This window comes from Musca vetustissima, unplaced genomic scaffold, assembly GCF_032173495.1.
Source record: "Musca vetustissima isolate MV318-11 ecotype Yass unplaced genomic scaffold, APGP_CSIRO_Mvet_v1 utg12527, whole genome shotgun sequence".
Classification (NCBI taxonomy): Eukaryota; Metazoa; Arthropoda; class Insecta; order Diptera; family Muscidae; genus Musca; species Musca vetustissima.
Genome location: NW_026883045.1, coordinates 216052 through 235789, shown reverse-complemented (window position 1 = coordinate 235789; position 19738 = coordinate 216052). Strand labels below are relative to the sequence as shown.

Below are 19738 nucleotides of genomic sequence, written 5' to 3'. Positions count from 1 at the left end.
CCTATGATGAGAACTTCATTAACAGATGCTTGAGTAGGATGGAGAGTGAATGACTTGAAGCCAGGACCACAAACTGTGCTCCCAAAGAGGAAGTCAATTATTTTATTCTAACTGGGAATGACCTCAATTTCCCTTAAAAAACAGAAAGAAAATAACACTTGTTACATTTTCCAGACCAACGGAAATAAATTTACAACCTTTTTTGTTATTTTTGCACAACCCTTAAGAAATAGAAAAGGATATTCGTTTCCTTGCCAGGCCGCCAACAGCGGCTGCCACATTTAGACATCAAAATTATAATGATGGGAACGAATAATTTTTTTTCCTAAGGCACATCCCACAGAGCTGGCTCGGCAAGCGACCAAGAAAATTACGGAGGAAGAGCTGAGTTGTTGCCATTCAACAACAGGGGTCATTTTGGGCCATTAAAGGGGCCTATCCTACAAACAGTTTTTTGTTTGTATCGAAATTCTAACCAAGATTCTCACTCAGCTTGAAGAAAATAAAAATAAAAACAAAGAAAGGAAACTTGAAACGAAGAAAAAGTAGAACTTGGAAACCTAAGAAATTTTACTTCACACAAACACAAACACACACACACAGCCATACAGCACACAGCTGAGCATAATGACAGGTAATTATTGAAGAAGTCATCGTCAGTGACACGAAACATTTGTCATAATTTTCATGTCAGTTTTTTCAGTTCAATTTTCTGTTGCATTTTCCCACCATAACACATAGAGAGAATACAACAACAACAAAAACAACAACATCGGCGAAAACATTAATTTTTGTGGTTATGGTATTGTTTGAGTGGTGGTTTTTATGTCATATTGCCAGGGGTGGAGTGGGATCTTCTTGCTAAGGTGGTATACACTTGAAAAAAATATTGGAGGGAGGTCATTTATAAGAAGGATGAAGAGAGTCTCTCATGGACGAGCTGAAGGGAGTTTTTCATAGACGAGCTGAAGCGGGAGTCTTTAATAGACGAGCTGAAGGCAGTCTTCTTTCATAGACGAGCTGAAGGGAGTCTTCTTTCAAATACGTGCTAAAGGCTGTCTTCTTTCATAGACGAGCTGAAGGGAGTCTTTCATAGACGTGCTGAAGGGAGTCTTTCATAGACGAGCTGAAGGGAGTGTTTAATAGAGAAGTTGAAGGGAGTCTTCTTTCATAGACAAGCTGAAGGGAGTCTTTCATAGGCGAGCTGAAGGGAGTCTTTTTTTATAAAAGAAGAGCTGAAGGGAGTCTCTATAGACTAGTTGAAGGAAGTCTTTCATAGACGAGCTGAAGAGAGTATTTCATAGACGAGCTGAAGGGAGTCTTTCATAGACGAGCTGAAGGCAGTCTTCTTTCATAGACGAGCTGAAGGCAGTCTTCTTTCATAGACGAGCTGAATGCAGTCTTCTTTCATAGACGAGCTGAAGGCAGTCTTCTTTAATAGATGAGCTGAAGGCAGTCTTCTTTCATAGACGAGCTGAAGGCAGTCTTCTTTAATAGACGAGCTGAAGGCAGTCTTCTTTCATAGACGAGCTGAAGGGAGTCTTTCATAGGCGAGCTGAAGGGAGTCTTTTTTTTAGAAAAGAAGAGCTGAAGGGAGTCTCTATAGACTAGTTGAAGGAAGTCTTTCATAGACGAGCTGAAGAGAGTCTTTCATAGACGAGCTGAAGGGAGTCTTTCATAGACGAGCTGAAGGCAGTCTTCTTTCATAGACGAGCTGAAGGCAGTCTTCTTTCATAGATGAGCTGAAGGCAGTCTTCTTTCATAGACGAGCTGAAGGCAATCTTCTTTAATAGACGAGCTGAAGGCAGTCTTCTTTCATAGACGAGCTGAAGGCAGTCTTCTTTCATAGACGAGCTGAAGGCAGTCTTCTTTCATAGATGAGCTGAAGGCAGTCTTCTTTCATAGACGAGCTGAAGGCAGTCTTCTTTAATAGACGAGCTGAAGGCAGTCTTCTTTCATAGACGAGCTGAAGGGTGTCTTCTTTCATAGACGAGCTGAAGGGAGTCTTCTTTCATAGACGAGCTGAAGGGTGTCTTCTTTCATAGACGAGCTGAAGGGAGTCTTCTTTCATAGACGAGCTGAAGGGTGTCTTCTTTCATAGACGAGCTGAAGGCAGTCTTCTTTCATAGACGAGCTGAAGGCAGTCTTCTTTCATAGACGAGCTGAAGGCAGTCTTCTTTCATAGATGAGCTGAAGGCAGTCTTCTTTCATAGACGAGCTGAAGGCAGTCTTCTTTCATAGACGAGCTGAAGGGTGTCTTTTTTCATAGACGAGCTGAAGGGAGTCTTCTTTCATAGACGAGCTGAAGGCAGTCTTTTTTCATAAACGAGCTGAAGTGAGTCTTTCATAGACGATCTGAAGGGAGTCTTCTCTCATAGACGAGCTGAAGGGAGTCTTCTCTCATAGACGAGCTGAAGGGAGTCTTCTCTCATAGACGAGCTGAAGGGAGTCTTCTCTCATAGACGAGCTGAAGGGAGTCTTCTTTCATAGACGAGCTGAAGGGAGTCTTTCATAGACGAGCTGAAGGGAGTATTCTTTCATAAACGAGCTGAAGGGAGTCTTTCATAGACGAGCTGAGGGGAGTCTTTATACAAGAGCTGAAGGGAGGTCCTATAGACGAGCTGAGGGGGGTCTTTCATAGACGAGCTGAAGGGGGTCTTTCATAGACGAGCTGAGGAGGTCTTTCACAGACGAGCTGAAGGGCGTCTTTCATAGACAAGCTGAGTGGAGTCTTTCATAGGCAAGCTGAAGGCAGTTTTTTATAGAAAAAAAAGATTTTATATACGATCTGAAGGAGGCCTTGATAGACATACTGAAGGGAGTCTTTCCAGAAGAGCTGAAAAGGACTATTTATAGACCAGCAGAAGGGAGTCTCTGTAGACGAACTGAAGGGAATCTTCATAGACCAACCGTAGGGAGTTTTTATTGTCCAGTTGAGGGGAGTCCTCTCAGGCTCTATAAGGAGTTGAAGGCAATTTCTGTGGAATAACTAACTGTAGCCTTTTTATACGAACTGATGCAACCGCCCAAAAATTTCTCCCTGTGTATTAATAATAACTATGCATAAATAAGTATTTCGAATATTATCTGTGACAAAAACTATTTCAAGTATGCCCCCGCTAGCGTGTGAGATCGGTAATGTATTCCATATTTTGCCTAATACTTTTGGAGGTATGGGCATGAACATGAATTGCCCATAAACAAACATAGAAAATTATGGCAGCCGAAATAGTAGCAATAGCAACTGAGTGGAAACCTACCCCTAACGGTAGGCAAATGCATTAAGGAAAGAAAATGTTAATTTTTCTTATCAAGCACCGGGAATTGATAAAAACAAAAATTATGATTTTATAGTGGTTTTGAGGTACACCCCCCAAAAACCATACACACACAAAAACAACAACAATAGTGCAACAAGTGCAGTTATTAGTGTGGACTATTTTTGGCTTAGTGTTTTTGTTGTGAAAAACTATGAGAACGTCCGCTCTAATTTTGTACTTCTTCTTGGTTGGCACTTAAGCATGACTTATGACTTGGAGTTTTATGCGGTTCAGCTACTCATGAGGAGGAGCAACATTAGCAGACGAAAGGGAGGGGGTTTTAATAATTTCATATACTATGTTTTTATTATAAACAGAACGTTTTGTTTACTTTTTGGACTTTAGTTTTGTTTTTCGGTTTTTATGTTTTATGTCGTCTGCGGATGTCAATGACCGCCGGCCCAGACCACTGGTCATAAAACTGCATTGAATTTTTTAGTTAACTTTGTTAACATTCCGCCTTACTACTCCGTTTATTATCTTTATGATGTCTTAATGATTTTAAACATTATGTTTGTTTGTGTGTTTTGTTATTCCAACGAAGAACATGGCCATAGCCTCCACAGAGACTAAAGACAGGTGGTGATGTCCGATTGCCGTTTTGTTTATTTACCTTACAAACGTATTATCTGTGGGAAGACGCTTGTCACAACACACACAGATCACAGAGTATTGACTTCGAGTCACCGAGTTTTGAAAACATGATCGATTAGTTGATTTACACGCACGACCCTTTCGTTGTGTGTGTGCCTCCAATTTTTATCTGATCTAAACTTTGTCAATGTTTAAATATTTAAACTAATAAATCATGATCAGAAAAAAAATAACAAATACAACTACATGCTTACATATGTATCGATTAGGGAAAATCGGCGAATGGAACTTCCTATAAAGAACGTGACGAACTGAAGGGAGTTTTTATAGACGAACGATAGGAAACTTTATGTAAGGTAGTTGAAGGGAGTCTCTATAGATGTTCTAAATCGAGCAGTATCTTAAGAGGACTCGAAGGTAGCCTTTGTAGTAGAGTTGAAGGATATCCTTATTGACAAGTGGAATTGAGTCCCAATAGACGATCTGATTATAGTCTCTATAGAAGAGCTCAAGGGAAAAATGTATAGACATACTGAAGGGAGTTTAAATAGATTATATTGGGAGAGTCTTTCATTGGCGAGCTGAAAAAAGTCTCTATTGAGGGGATGCAGGATTTTTGTTTTTCGTGGAACTGAACTTCGACGAGCTGAAGGTACGAACTGATTCGAGTTTTTATAGACGAACGATAGGGTACTTTATGTAAGAGAGTTGAAGGGAGTCTCTATAGACGACCTGAGGGGGGTTTTTTGATGTTTTAAATCGAGCAGTATCTTAAGAGGACTCGAAGGTAGCCTTTATAGAAAAGTTGAAGGATTTCTTTATTAATAAGCCGATAAGGGGGTATATATTGATGAACTGTTATTAGTCCCTATAGGCGAGCTAAAGTGAATTCCTATAGACAAATTGATGTGGGCCGTTGTGGACGTGCTGTAAGAAGTTTGTATAGAATGAAGTTTTTAGAGATGGGCTGAATTGAGTCTTTATAGGCGAGTTGAAGGATGTCTTCCTAGAAAAGCAGAATGATGACCTTATAGAGGAGCTAGTGGAAATCTCTATACATGATCTGTAGGCAGTCTTTATAGAGAAGCTAAAGAGAGTCTTCCTAGATGATATGAATGAGCTGTAAGGAAGCTTTCGAAAAACATTGGAAAGTAGGAAGTCTCTGCAGCAGAACTGATACAGGGCGTCCCTGTAAAGGAGCTAGGTGACAGGGAGTTTTCATAAACGAGTTACAGATCACGCAGTCTCTGTAATTGAACTGAAGGAAGAAATCTTTATATGTGATCTGAAGGACAGAGAGCCTTCATAGATGAAATTATATGTTAGGCAAGGTGGAAGCTATAAAGAGGTTAGAAATCTTTACAGATGTGCTGAAGAACCTGGAAGTCTGTATATGTGGTGCCTGAGCCGGTATTTAAGAATGGGAGGGCATTTTACAGTAATACATTATAGAAGACTTCTTGATCATTAGCCCTATATGTGACCTTTACGGATGTGCTAAAGAAGCTGGATGTCTGTATATGAAGTGTCAGAGCAGGTAATTTTAAGTGACTCAGAATGGGAACATTATAGACGAGCTATAGAAGTTCCTTATAGAAGTTCTGGACCACTGAATTATATAGACGAGCTGAGCCTGACCTGGTCATTTTCAAATGAGCAGACGCAGAACATTTTATAGGCAAAGTGGCGAACGGAAGTTCGGGTGTCTTATATATGGCATGATCATCGACATTTGTAATTCAGGTTGTCTGTACAGACTACTTTTTATAGATCTCCTGACTTCTTTCTGGTCTTCAAATAGCCTTTCAAAATTATCTTACCCACACCTAGACTCCCCAAAATATTTTTGCTCTTTCACAAAAAATTACTATTTGGCCTTTAGTTTACCTATACAGCTTCTATAGTTACCTGATATATAAAATAATTAAAATCCCCTAGTTTTTCAAAGACGAGCTAAAGGTCAAGCAGTCTCTGCTATTGTATTGATGCGGGAAGTTCTTATAGGAGATCTGAGTCCCTGTCTGGGAGCGCCTCTAGGAACTTCCTCTTGTCTTTATAGAAAAGGCATAAATCAGGAAGTTTTATATACAAGAGAAATAGTCAGGGAATTTTTCAGAGCCTGGGAGCATTTATATGCTAGTTGTAGAGCAAATCTTTTTAACTGACTGAAGAAGAGGGGATCATAGACGAGCTAATACAGTGATTTCTTATAGAAGTGGCCTTAGACCAACTGAAGGGCTTGAAAAATATTTTATGAGTTGGAGAACCCTATACATAGAAAAAGTAAAATCCTTCATTGGAAATCTATTTTATGAGCTGAAGAACCCTATATAGACAAACTGAAACCTTCTAGTTTTCATTGACATAGCGGAACCATCTAGTTATCCTTTCTATCCCTTTCTCTCTCTAGAAAATATGACTAAGGAACCCAAGAACCCCGGAAAGGATAAAAAAAATGCATTCGCCCTGAAAGGATATTTTAATCCTTCCGTTTGCTGTACTTATGCATACAGTTTTGTTTCACAAAAATCTTTAGCATAACTCTTCTTCTTCCTTGCCACATCCTCTTTTGAAACGGTATTAAATTGCAAATTTGCAGTTAAGCCGGTCTTGCGTTTTGAAATTCTTACCTAAATGTCTGCGGCCCTTCCTATCCCCTTCGTAGCAAAGAATGAACATTTGTCATGCCCGAACTACCTGTTTGCATATCTAGCGAACATAAAAAAACAAGCAGGCAAGCAAACATACACACAAAAAGGACAATAAGGAGATATAAAAACGCTGATCATCACCGTCATCGTGATGATCAGGACATGATTATCTGCATAACAATCGCAATTCGTTACACTTGGCTGGAGAACATTAAACATCGTACGAGAAAGGGATATTTATTGCAAGAGATTGTTCATTTCGTTCCGACAAAAAAGAGAGGAGAAGATAAAGGATCAGCAGAAAAGCAACAACAAACTATATTGTATCGTGATAAAAACGAAGACTAGTCTTTGCCTAGCGTTGAGGGATTACTGTGACATGTTTCGATCAAATAAAAGGATTAATTTTCTAACAAGATACTGATTGACATTTCGTTTCATGGATGGGATGTGGAGTTCTTAGAAATCTCCTTAAGATATGTTTAGCTCTTTTCACTCACTTTTTTTTGGGAATATTAAATATCAAAGAGATAGAGGTTTTTGTTGATCTGTCTCCTTTCATCAAAAAAGGTTTAAGGATTAATCTGTTGATGGATGTATTTGAATATTAAATGTCACATTTGTTGACATGACAAAAGGAGCAATTGATGTGGACATTTTAATAAAAAAAATTGGAAAGGGATAAATAATAAAAAAAAATCTATAAAAGGGATTTGAATGAGCAATTCATTGGAAATAATTGTAATAGATCTACGATTTTAAAATAAAAAATATAAATTTTATAAAATATGACATCGTGTTTTATATGACTCTCTCATTGATTAATTTATATAAGAGAGAGAGATAGTAATCATATTAAATCAATAGCAACTACTTCATTCACCTCAAGTACCAACATCAAAACTACCACCTGCCTGTTTGCTATCACGTAGCCGTCTGATATTTTTTTATTTTCACAACAATCGTAACTTTATCATAATTCGCATTCATACATTATTTAGCGAGCGATAATAAACCAATTAAATAATCTTTGTTCTTTATTTTTAAATCATGATGAAAATGTAGTTCCTTTAACTATGAACAGTAAAAACAACAAAATAATTGTATTTGCTGAAATATGGCAGCAATTAAAAGATCTCCGGAAGGATTGTGAACAAATTGGTTTATTTTCACAATTTGTCGTCACTTCGGCGGGTATTTTTTCGCTAATTCATTTATGTCTAATTTAGATACTCTGATCTTAAAAAATCTGCTAAAGGTAATTATAAACCAACGAAATTTGTTTAATTTTGTAACTCCTATACAATCTAATTGGCTCTATATCTGGTCTACAAGGCCTGAACTGGTTATAGCCTCCATTATCCAAGAGATCATTTCGATGGGATACATATTTTTAGGCATATATGGATATACCCCTCGTTTAAATAGGCACCCTGTTCATTTAGAGACCCTATTTAAGCTTCTCACCCACATAGATAGCTCTTCAAGAATGACCAGAAGTCCGATCGTTGAGCTTTTCTAGATAGACTAGGTAGTGCTTTAGACCATAGCATGGCTGATTTTCTTCTGTAAATTGATATTTAACTTTTGGCCATTTAACTGACCTAAATAATCTCCATTGTAATATTGCTCGCTTAGTAAGACTCCGGGTTTCCAGGTCGTCGATATATGTCCTCAAACCTTTAAGTTTGTCTAGATAGGCTCTGTAAGACTTCAAATCGTCTCTACAACCTCCATAGTCATTCAGCTTGCTAGAATATTAGGTCTCCTGTCTTTACAGCTTGTCGGAATTTACCCTCAAAACATTTAACTTCTCTAGATAGACTTGCTGCGGCTTCATATCATCTTCAGCTTGTATATAAAGACTAAGAATATTTTTTATAGATCTCCTGATTCCATTCAGGTCTTAAAATGGACATCTTCATTTAGATTGTCTAGATCCACATAGAAATAAACCCCAGGGCCCCTCACCTTATCTAAATAGATGGTGCTTCAGACTAAGACTCCTGGTTCTGCAAATGTCCTATTGGACCTTCTTCTAGCCTAAACAAGACTCCTGGCCTTCAGATCATCTGTACAGGCTCCCTGTTCATCAGTACACAAAAAAAGACTCATGACCCTTACGTTTTTCTGTAGAGCACTCCTCTCTGTTTTAGGACTCCCTTCCTCTCTGCTTTAGGACTCCCTGCTTCAGCTGTTCAGTCCGCCTACTTAGACTCCATAAAATAATCTTGGGCCTTCACTTCGTCTACAAAGACTATGTGACCCTCAACTCGTATATAAAGTCTCCCAGGTTCTGGAAACGTTCTGTTGACCCTTCTTCTAGCCTGAACAAGACTCCCTGGCCCTCAGATAACCTTAAAGACTTCCTGTTCTTCAGTACGCCTTAAAAAGTCTCCCTGACCTTCAGGTGTTATAAAAAGATTGGCACATTAGTTCGCCCTTATAGATATAATGACTCTTTATATCTGCTATAAAGACTCCCTGCCAGGGGTTAAGTCTCCATAGAATCTTCTACAAAAGAAGGTAGACAAGCAACCCTTCAATATCCCTCCTTGCACCATGCGTTTATCTATTTGGTCCTTGAGCTCGTCTACAACGACTCCCTGGCTTCGTCTATAGAGGATCCCAGCTCTCCGTTCGTCTACAAAGACTATCTGGTCGACTGCCTCCATATCCTCAGCACGTATATAAAGTCTCTTGCGACTTCGGTTTTGTTCAAAGACTCTCAGACTCTAGCTATAGAGACTTCATTTCGACCACGAATTAAAAGTTTAAATATAAGAGACTCTATTAAAGACTCCTTCAGTCTTCAGTATATTGATATTTGCTACAAAGTCTATTTAGAGTTCTTGTCTTTAGCTCGACTATGAAAGTCTCCTTCACCCTTCAGATAGAACTTCGGGTCTCTTGCTCTTCCACAGAGACACTCATCACATCTCGAGCAGCTCGTCTATTGCAGTCTCCTTCCGCTCATCTCTATATATTCTCGCATCAGCTCATCTAATGACACTATCAACCCTTAGTCCTATCTGATCTTTCAATTAGTCTACAAAGACTCCCTATCTTCAGTTAGTCTATTTAGGGTTCTTGTCATCAGCTCGACAATGAAAATGATTTCTTTGACCTTCAGGTCACCTTCAAATATTCCTGGCCTCCGGCTAGACCAGCTCTCGAACTAAAAAATCCTGCCTCCTAAGAGATACTTTCGGCTATTACATTGTCTAAAAAGACGATCTAGTCCTTCAATTGGTATACAAGGATTCTCTTTCTTCAGTTAGTCTATTTAGAGTCCTTGTCTTCAGCTCGACTATAAAAAAGACGTTTTGACCTTCAGGTTGTTTTCAAAGATTCCCGGCCTTCAACTCGTATACCGAAACTCCCATCAGCTCCCGAACTAATTAATCGTGTCTCCAGCACAATTATAAGTAACTATCCCCAGCTCGTTTATTGCAGGCTACTTCAGCGCATCCATATATAATCGCCTCAGCTCATCTAAGAGACTATCCGCCCTTTTGATAGTTTTTAGATGTATAGTTCAGCCCCCTATAAAGAGTCCTTTACACCGACAATAAAAACTTCATCTTTCATTTCTATAAAAACTCCGTTCAGATCCTCTATTAACTCCGATAAATTCGTCTATGAAAGAATCTGCCTGTTAAGGCTTCTTTTATGAAGGGAAACTGTAACCTCCAAACCAAAACATTCTCCAAGCCGCCTATGAACGACTGACCTCAGATCATCTATGAACGATTTTCTTCTGCTCGTCTATGATGGCTAGCTTTTTTGGACGTATAAAGGTGACTTTCACCATGCCTTTAAGAATATCTTCATTTCTTCAAGGCGCCCTGATTTTTCTGTTTTTATTGTTTCCCATCATAGACCCCTATTTTAAAAATCATTAATATGACCCCAGCTTGACCAGCTGTTTAATTGAATTTAAATTCGATCTACATTTCAGAAGATCCTGTATCATGATTTAAATGGTTATTTGTTCCGGTTATGACCATTTCGTTTTGCATATGGCCCATTTTGACTGCAAGGATAATGATCATGGTCGGATCTTAAAATCAAAATTGCCATCATGTTTGTTGTTTTAGGAAGAAATCTTCCTTTACTTCTCAAAATATCAAATAAAACAAAATAAATTTGCATTGTCCTGTCTAAGGATTTCAATTAAATGCAAATTTTTGTGTGTGTGTTTTCTTTATAAAATTTCTTTCAAATTTATTTTTGGAATGAAGAACAAAAGGCGAAATTAAAAACCATGCAAAGGCCTCCCCAAAGCAAGAGAATAAGAAGACAATTGAAAACAATTGAAATGAAATCCTCTGCTCAATTAAATACCATTGTCCAGTAACAATTGGAAAAAAGGGAAGAAATTTTTCAAGACGAAGACGGAGAACAATGCCTGGCTGTTAGACAATTAAGGACATATGCTGAACATACATACAAAAAAATTCTGCACTGAAGCATAAAAGGACAATAGAATTTGAAAAGAAGGATCGTTTTGTAATAGGAGATGTTCACAAAACCTTTGAGAGGGAGCGAGAGGGGAAATAAAGAAGTTGAAGAAATTTTAAACTCCTACAGCTATTGTGAGGAACATGTGCGTGAGAAATGATCCTGTGTGCCAGCCAGCCAAGGAAATGATGCGTATGCCCATTTTGCCTTGCATGGCATGCCTATTTTTAATGCCTATGTTATGTGTGAGCATTTGTAATAATTTCATGCTTTCTTTCCCAGGCTTGTCTTAGGCGAAGAGCATAAGAATAGGGGAGAATTTGTGTGTGTGTGTGCATAGCTAGACCATAACCAGCCATCAAATGATAGTTAATTTTGCTTGGGCATGATCTTCAACGGTGAAGACTTGTCTTAGACGAAGAGCATAAGAATAGGGGAGAGTTTGTGTGTGTCTGTGCATAGAGATGAGTAGAGAGGAAATGAATGATGTTAGCTAGACCGTAACCAGCCATCAAATGATAGTTAGTTTTGCTTGTGCAAGATCTTCAACGGCAAAGACGGTGTGTGAATGTGAGTCGTGTGTCTGGCTAACGAAAAAAGGTAGACAAGCAACCAGGTAACTGTGTATAGCAGTGGGAGAGTAATAACCCGAGTGCCTAGCACACGTTGGTTGCTTGCTTGGTTTTGTTTAATCTTTTACAATTGCCTTTTGTTTGTTCACATTGTGAACTCCGTATGTTGAGTTAAATTCTCTCACAATTTCACTCTCTCTGTGTGAAACTCACTCCCTCCGCTCTTTCTCTCTCATATGATCATTTCACATTGTTGATATGGTTATGGCCGGGGTTTGCTAGGCCGCACAGTTTAGTTTACGACGAGAATTAAGAGGCTTAAGACGTGTCAACGGCTCGCCCCGAAATTTAAAAGAAAAATATTTACGTTTCTGTTACGTTCCATTTACGATTTGTTATTATTTTTTTTTCTTATAAAAAATAAATAAAAGCCGCAAAAAAACGAAGTGAATAAAAAGATATACAATTACTTATATCCGCAAATACACAAAAGTGGCAAAGAAGAAGAAGTCGCAAGAAAAAAAAATACAAAATAAATACCCAGTGAAAGTCCAAAGACAAGATAAAAATATTAAAACAGAAAAAATATATAAAAATAAAACAAACACAAAATCAGTCATCAACCACAATAAAATAAAAAAGTAACAACAATCAGTCAGCAGAAGAAAATATTATAAAAATCCACCATGGAAAGAATAATACGCTCATTGAATTACGATCTGCAATTCGATAAAGACGCCCAACATATTTTGGAAAATAGTCACACGGATCATACGTCTGCGAATACCATAACACTGACCTCCACGCCCACAATTACTAGTTTGGATTCATCGGCAGTGCCAGTAAATTCCCATCACATTACCACAACCAGTGATTTCCTCTCGAAATTGGGGGCCTCCATTATCAATTCCATACAATTGCAAACCTCACCCCTGAATCTACCCTCAGCCTCCGCCGTATCATCATCGCCTGTTATTAATACCGATAACATGGATTTTACCAATTTCCAAACTCCTCATCATGTTGTGATCGACTCCGTCCACTATGATTCCGCCATGGATGAACTGCAAAAGCAAGTGGAATACGATCAGTTTATGAATGAAGTTTGGATTGGCATTGTTTTGATTTTGATATTGATTTCAATGGTGTTTTGCTTCTGTTCCTGTTTCCTGTATCATCAATTTCGTGTGTGGAAAAGAAATTGTAAGTATTTGAAAATCGAATTGAAAATTTAAATATTTTTTGCGCAGCTATTTGTTATTTATCTGTTTGAGTTGCCTATTTTGAAAAGAAAGAAAAAAACTACAACAACAAATCAAAACAACTAATTTCATATTCTCCAAACGTTTTAAGCATTTTGCATATAAGTAACAACTATTTTATTTTATTTTTATTTTCACTACTGTGAATATTTAATTTCTAATCAAGAAGAAGAAATTTGTTTTGTTTTTACAAAACCTTGATGTGTGAATGAGTGGCAGTTTTGGCTCAAAGCCATTAACGTCCTAACGTCCAAAAACGGAAGTGAAATTAACGCAACAATTAGAAATTTATTTTCAAAGCTTTGGGGTTTTGAGTTTTTTTGGCCAGTGAAATGAGTTAACGAAAAAAAAAAAAATGTGAAAAAGAAACAATAAATTATAAAATTATGGCAGACAACAGCAACAACAACAACCACAAATGTAGAGTTACAAGTGTTTTGTTGTACCACCACAACAACAACAACACACATTACCGGTGTAAAAACAATGAAATGTAGGGCTTAAAATGTATTGAAAAGAAATTTGGGGTTTATTTTTCTAAAGCGTGAGAAATTTTTGAAAACAAAAGAAAATTTTTGGTTTTGGGAAAATAGTAGAGAAATTTTGAAAATTTAAAAAAAATGGTTATAAAAAAAATTAAAAAAATCGCTTATATGAAACTCTAAGATATTAAAAAAGTCAAGAACAAAAAAGAAATAGAATTTGAAAAAATTAAAAAAAATTCAAAAATGTAAAAATGTTCAAAAAATAAAAATTTTAAGTATTTAAAAATTATAAAAAAATAATAATTTTTTATATGAAACTCTAAGATATTAAAAAAGTCAAAAACAAAAAAAGATAATTTGAAATACTTAAAAAAAATTCAAAAAAATAGATATTTTTATTGAAATAATAATCCATAATTTTTATTGAATAATATCGAAATTTTTTTCTTGCTTATAACCGAAATTTTTCGTTTTTTACAAATTTGTGTAAAGAAAATCGAAATTTTAAAGAATTCATTTTGTTTTTGCTTTTAATTTGCCACTAAATTGTGATTTTTATGAAAATACTCCAAAAAATTGTGTTTTATAACTGTTACTTATAACCGAAATTTTCGTTTTTTAACAATTTTTCTAAAGAAAATTGAGATTTTTGGTGACATTTTAAAGGATTTGAATTTATTTTGTTTATAATTAGCGATCTTCATTGAAATAATCCACCAAATTTATGTTTTATAACGGAATTGTTTGTTACTTATAACCGAAAATTTTCGTTTTTTTACAAATTTTTGTAAAGAAAATTGATTTTTTTTTGCGAAATATTCATTTATTTCGTTTTTAATTTTCCACCAAATTGTGATTTTTATTGAAATAATCCACAAGACTTGTTTTTTATAACCGATTTATTTGTTACTTATAACCGAAAATTTTAATTTTTTACAAAATTTTGTAAAGAAAATTGAGATTTTTTGTGATTACTGGCCTTACCTATGAAAATTAGTACAGAGTCCTGCAAAAAAAAGTGAAAAAAATCATTAAAAGCACGTGTTGCTTATAACCGAAAATATTCTCTATAAGGAAAAATTAACATTTTTATTAACATATTTTCAATATTATAATTAAAATAATATGCGTGTACCCAAAATTAAATTCCCACATATCGTCGAAATCGCTTATTACGATACCGATTTTAATGACATGCCGGTTTTAACGTTTTTATTCAGAAGTCCTGAAAAAAGTTTTTGCTCTTTTATTTAATATTGGTTATAACGACTATCACTTATGGTGACAAATTTTGCGGGTCTCCAGACCATCCTAATATATGCTATCAACTGTTAACGAATATTTGAAGATTTGACTAATACCTTGATGGATCGTTTATATGCAAAAAATTCTATATCCGATACTCTACTTTCTACTGTAGAAATTTTCTCCCATTGAAAAAAAATTTAACACCTCTCGATGATACCCTTTTCATTAAAAAATTGATTAAAGACCATTGACCTAAAATAGCCAGACATTTTGCATAAAACCACCTCACAACATTAAATTTCGTTTTTAATAGATCCGGTCTGGATTTCGAAAATAAATCCTCTCAATAGGCAAAAAAATCTGAAAGAAAAGAAGCCGATCAAGCCGCTAAAGTTCTTGGTTATTTATATATTATGATAATTGGCCAATAACAACAAAACAATAACAAAAGAAAACAAAAAAACTTGTTAGCCAACTAAACAATAGAACGGACATATGCAGATTCAGATTTTTTATAACTCACGTTTTTTCATATCAACGTCGAGACAAAAAAACGGCTGATATGTTCAGCGAAAATAGTGTCAGCTGTTGGGGTATATTTACATATTTAAATAAAAAAAATATATAGGGAAAAAGTGGAATTTTTTTTGAAAAAAATCGAATGTAAATTACTTAGAACATTTATTTTGAGCCGGTGGAAAAAATTTGTTAAAAAAAAATTAAAAAAATAATGACAAAAAATATTTTTTTAATTAGAAATAAACAACATCGTTTAAAGAATATTGAAAAATTTTTTTTAACAAAAAAAAATTTTATTTTTTATTGATAAAGCTAGAAACAAATCGGTTATAAACAACAAAACATTTTTTTTCAAATAACAAAAAAAATAGTTATAATTAACAAAAATATTAAAAAAATAATAAGGTTAAAAATAATAAAAATTTTTATAATAAAAAATCGGTTAAAACATAAAAAACGCAATTTCTATTTTTATAACAAACAAAAAACTCCTGACTCAAGCTTCCGTAAAACAACCCAACCACTAAAACGTAATAACCCATTTTTTTCCAAATGGCTGATAAGTGGTGTATTATTATTTTTTGCCAAAAAAATACAAGGTCATAAATTTCGTTATTAACATTTCTATTATCAAAAAAAAAAAAAAAAAACATTTTAATCGCTTATAAAAATCACAGATAGCCAAACCAAAAAAACCTGCAAAATTTTCTAAGGTTTTGGTTTTGATTTTTTTGGCAAACAGAAAATTGTAGAACATCTCAAAAAATTTAATTTTCAAAATGACTGCTGTCAGAAATAAATGATATGATAACACAAGCAAAATTTCTAGACATTCAAGATACATCATGTTTACTTCCCTAAATCAACACACATACCATCTGAGTAAATATTTACCAAAAAGCGGTAGTAAAAGAAAATAAGGCATTTTTTCCAAATCTCAAACAGATAAAATAAACACAGATTTTATTTTTCATGTCAAACCATGTTCTTTTTCCAAAACCATGTTTACTAATCAATTTCCTTTTTTCTTATTTATTTTTCCAGATCGCCACACAATGACCCAAAGTGATGATGAGGATAATGTAAAAATCAATTTGGATTTTGAGGATCCTGTTCCCGAGTACACCTTGGTTTCCGGTCTACCCTCGTACGAGGCAGCCCTGGAGCTATTGCATAAAAATCCCCAATCCTGTCTCATTGTACATCCTAGTGTTTTTGAAGTTTTCAATTGCAATGAAAAATCACAAAACCCAGAAATGTCAATGGCTGCAGGAAATCCAACAACACAACCTCCAACTCCCACAACAGAGGTCGTGGTTGCAGCAGAAAGTTCAACACCTTTGTTGGCCGATAATGCCAATAACAACAGCAAAACGCCACAGGCTTTTGTTATAACCCCTTTGGTAACATCATCTGCCACAGCTGTGATGACCACACCACCTCCCACCTCCTCTCCACCACATTACAGTTTGACTAGCCTAAGTTTGGTAAATGAGAAATTGCCAGGTCTTAAAACACAGTCTTCTACGGACAAGACATCGTCTTCTACAAAAACCAGTGATAAACCAGAAAAGTCATAATTTTTTTATAAATTTATAAAAAAGACTTTTATTTAAAAAAAAAACAATTCCCGTAAGACTGTGATAATAGAACTTAAACTTAGAATCATTAACCAAAGGCAATAGACTTAGAGGATAAAAGAAAATTATCAATTTTTTATAAAATTAAAAAAAAAATCGCGATTTCATAAAGAAAGGACACTGAGATTTTTAAATTCGAGATTAAATTTGAACTCCGTTTGTTTCTGTTGGAGTTGTCCCCATTTGTACTTCCCCTTCCCTTGTCTATTGCATATTTATATCCGATGTATACTTATAGAAATTTTTTTATATAGTCCTAAACTGTGATTAATCAATTTTATTAACCTCATATATATATATATCATCTGTGTATGTATATGTGTGTTAACAAATTATAATTTACTTAATATTATTTATTTATATATAAAAAAATTAAATAAAACAAAAAATTAGACTGTATACTTATTTATATACCGTAATGTATAAATTAATGTGTGTTAACTAATTTTAAGTTATTTATATATGAGAAAAGAAATTTAGTGAAAAAAACAAAAACAAAATTTAAAAAAATATATTATTATGAAAATAAAAAAATCATTACTTTAAAAAATATGAAAATTAAAACAATTTTTTTTATTTCAAACTATTTGGGAAAATAAAAAATTGGGGAAAGTAAAAAAATCGGCGAAATTAAAAATAAAAATAATAAAAAAAATTATTGTCGGATTTTAAAACAAAATATTATTTTGAATTATATTCTGACCTTTGAAAAAAAAAAAATGCTTTTCTTCTAAAAAATATTTTTAAAAAATTAAAAAATAAATGAAAAATTGGCCTCAAAATTGTTCTTAAAAATTCGACTTTTCCATGTTTTGTATAACACCTGAAAAATCCACGCCTTGTATAACAGTTGAAAAATTCCACACCTTTTATAACAGTTGAAAAATCCACGCCTTGTATAACAGTTGAAAAAATTCACGCCTTGTATAACAGTTGAAAAATCCACGCCTTTTATAACAGTTGAAAAAATTCACGCCCTGTATAACAGTTGAAAAATTCACGCCTTGTATAACAGTTGAAAAATCCACGCCTTGTATAACAGTTGAAAAAATTCACGCCCTGTATAATAGTTGAAAAATCCACGCCTAGTATAACAGTTGAAAAAATTCACGCCTTGTATAACAGTTGAAAAAAATGCACGCCTTGTATAACAGTTGAAAAAATACACGCCTTGTATAATAGTTGAAAAATCCAAGCCTTGTATAACAGTTGAAAATCTACGCCTAGCATAACAGTTGAACAAATTCACGCCTTGTATAACAGTTGAAAAATCCACGTCTTGTATAACAGTTAAAAAAATATTTTTAAAAAATCCACGCCTTGTATAACAGTTAAAAAATATGTTTAAAAAGTCAGCGCGTGTAGTTTCTCCATTAAAAAAAAATCTTTTTTAAAAAATCCAAGCCTGAGGCCTTTCAAAAAAAAAATCTTTTTTAAAAAATCCTCGTCCTGAGGTCCTTTAATTCTTGAAAATCCTAGTATTGAGATCATTTAATTCTTGAAAAATCTATGTCTTGAGGTCCTTTATGTTTTGAAAATCCTCGTTTTGAGGTCCTTTATTTCTTGAAAAATCCACGCCTTGGGGTATTTTTTTTAAATCCACTTCTTAAGGTTCATCTTAAAAATCCAATCCTTAGGGTCCCTTTATAAAAATCCATGCTTTGAGGTCCTTTTTTATAAATCCACGTCTTGAGGGCCTTTTTAAAAATCCACGTCTTGAGGGCATTTTTTTTAATCCATGCCTTGATATCCTTTTTAAAAAATCCACGCCTTGAGGTCCTTTTTAAAAAATCCACGCCTTGAGGTCCTTTTTAAGAAATGCACGCCTTGAGGTCCCTTTTTGAAAATCCACACCTTGAGGACCTTTCTAAAGAGGTCCACGCCTTGAGGCTCTACATCTCTTTGAAAAGTTTCTTTAAAAAATCCACGCCTTGAGGCTCTACATCTCTTTGAAAAGTTTCTTTAAAAAATCCACGCCTTGAGGCTCTACATCTCTTTGAAAAGTTTCTTTAAAAAATCCACGCCTTGAGGCTCTACATCTCTTTGAAAAGTTTCTTTAAAAAATCCACGCCTTGAGGCTCTACATCTCTTTGAAAAGTTTCTTTAAAAAATCCACGCCTTGAGGCTCTACATCTCTTTGAAAAGTTTCTTTAAATAAATCCACGCCTAAAGGTCCACGCCTTGAGGCTCTACATCTCTTTGAAAAGTTTCTTTAAATAAATCCACGCCTAAAGGTCCACGCCTTGAGGCTCTACATCTCTTTGAAAAGTTTCTTTAAAAAATCCACGCCTTGAGGCTCCATCTCTTTGAAAAGTTTCTTTAAAAAATCCACGCCTTGAGGCTCTACATCTCTTTGAAAAGTTTCTTTAAATAAATCCACGCCTAAAGGTCCACGCCTTGAGGCTCTACATCTCTTTGAAAAGTTACTTTAAAAATACTTCTTTAAAAAATTCACGCCTTGAGGTCTACGTCTCCATGAAAAATTCTTCTTTAAAAAAAATGCACGCCTTGAGGCTCAACTTCTCCATGAAAAATTCTTCATTAAAAAAATCCAAGCCTTGAGGTCTACTTCTCCTTGAAAAAATCTTCTTTAAAAAATCCACGCCTTGAGGCTCTACATCCCTTTGAAAAGTTTATTTAAAAAATCCACGCCTTGAGCTCTACTTCTTCATGAAAAATTCACCTTTAAAAAATCCACGCCTTGAGGCTCTACATCTCTTTGAAAAATTCACCTTTAAAAAATCCACGCCTTGAGGCTCTACATCTCTTTGAAAAGTTTCTATAAAAAAATCCAGGCCTTGAGGCTCTACATCTCTTTGAAAAGTTTCTTTAAAAAATCCACGCATTAAGCTCTACTTCCGCTTGAAAAATTATTCTTTAAAATACCCACTTTTTTAAATTTTCCCCTATGACTAATTCCCCATTAAATTCCCATGAACAACAAGTTATTAAAAAAATTAGCAGCGCACGTCAATAGAATTTA

The 19738-nt window shown here is 34.9% G+C and overlaps 1 protein-coding gene across 1 annotated transcript; it reads left to right on the top strand.

The window, feature by feature from the left end:
• Positions 1-12287: 12287 nt before the first annotated feature.
• LOC133329786 (protein commissureless 2) lies at positions 12288-16695 on the top strand. Its single transcript, XM_061538251.1, has 2 exons — positions 12288-12804; positions 16160-16695. The coding sequence occupies exons 1-2, from the start codon at positions 12288-12290 to the stop codon at positions 16693-16695; spliced, it is 1053 nt and encodes a 350-aa protein (XP_061394235.1).
• The last annotated feature ends 3043 nt before the right edge of the window (positions 16696-19738 follow it).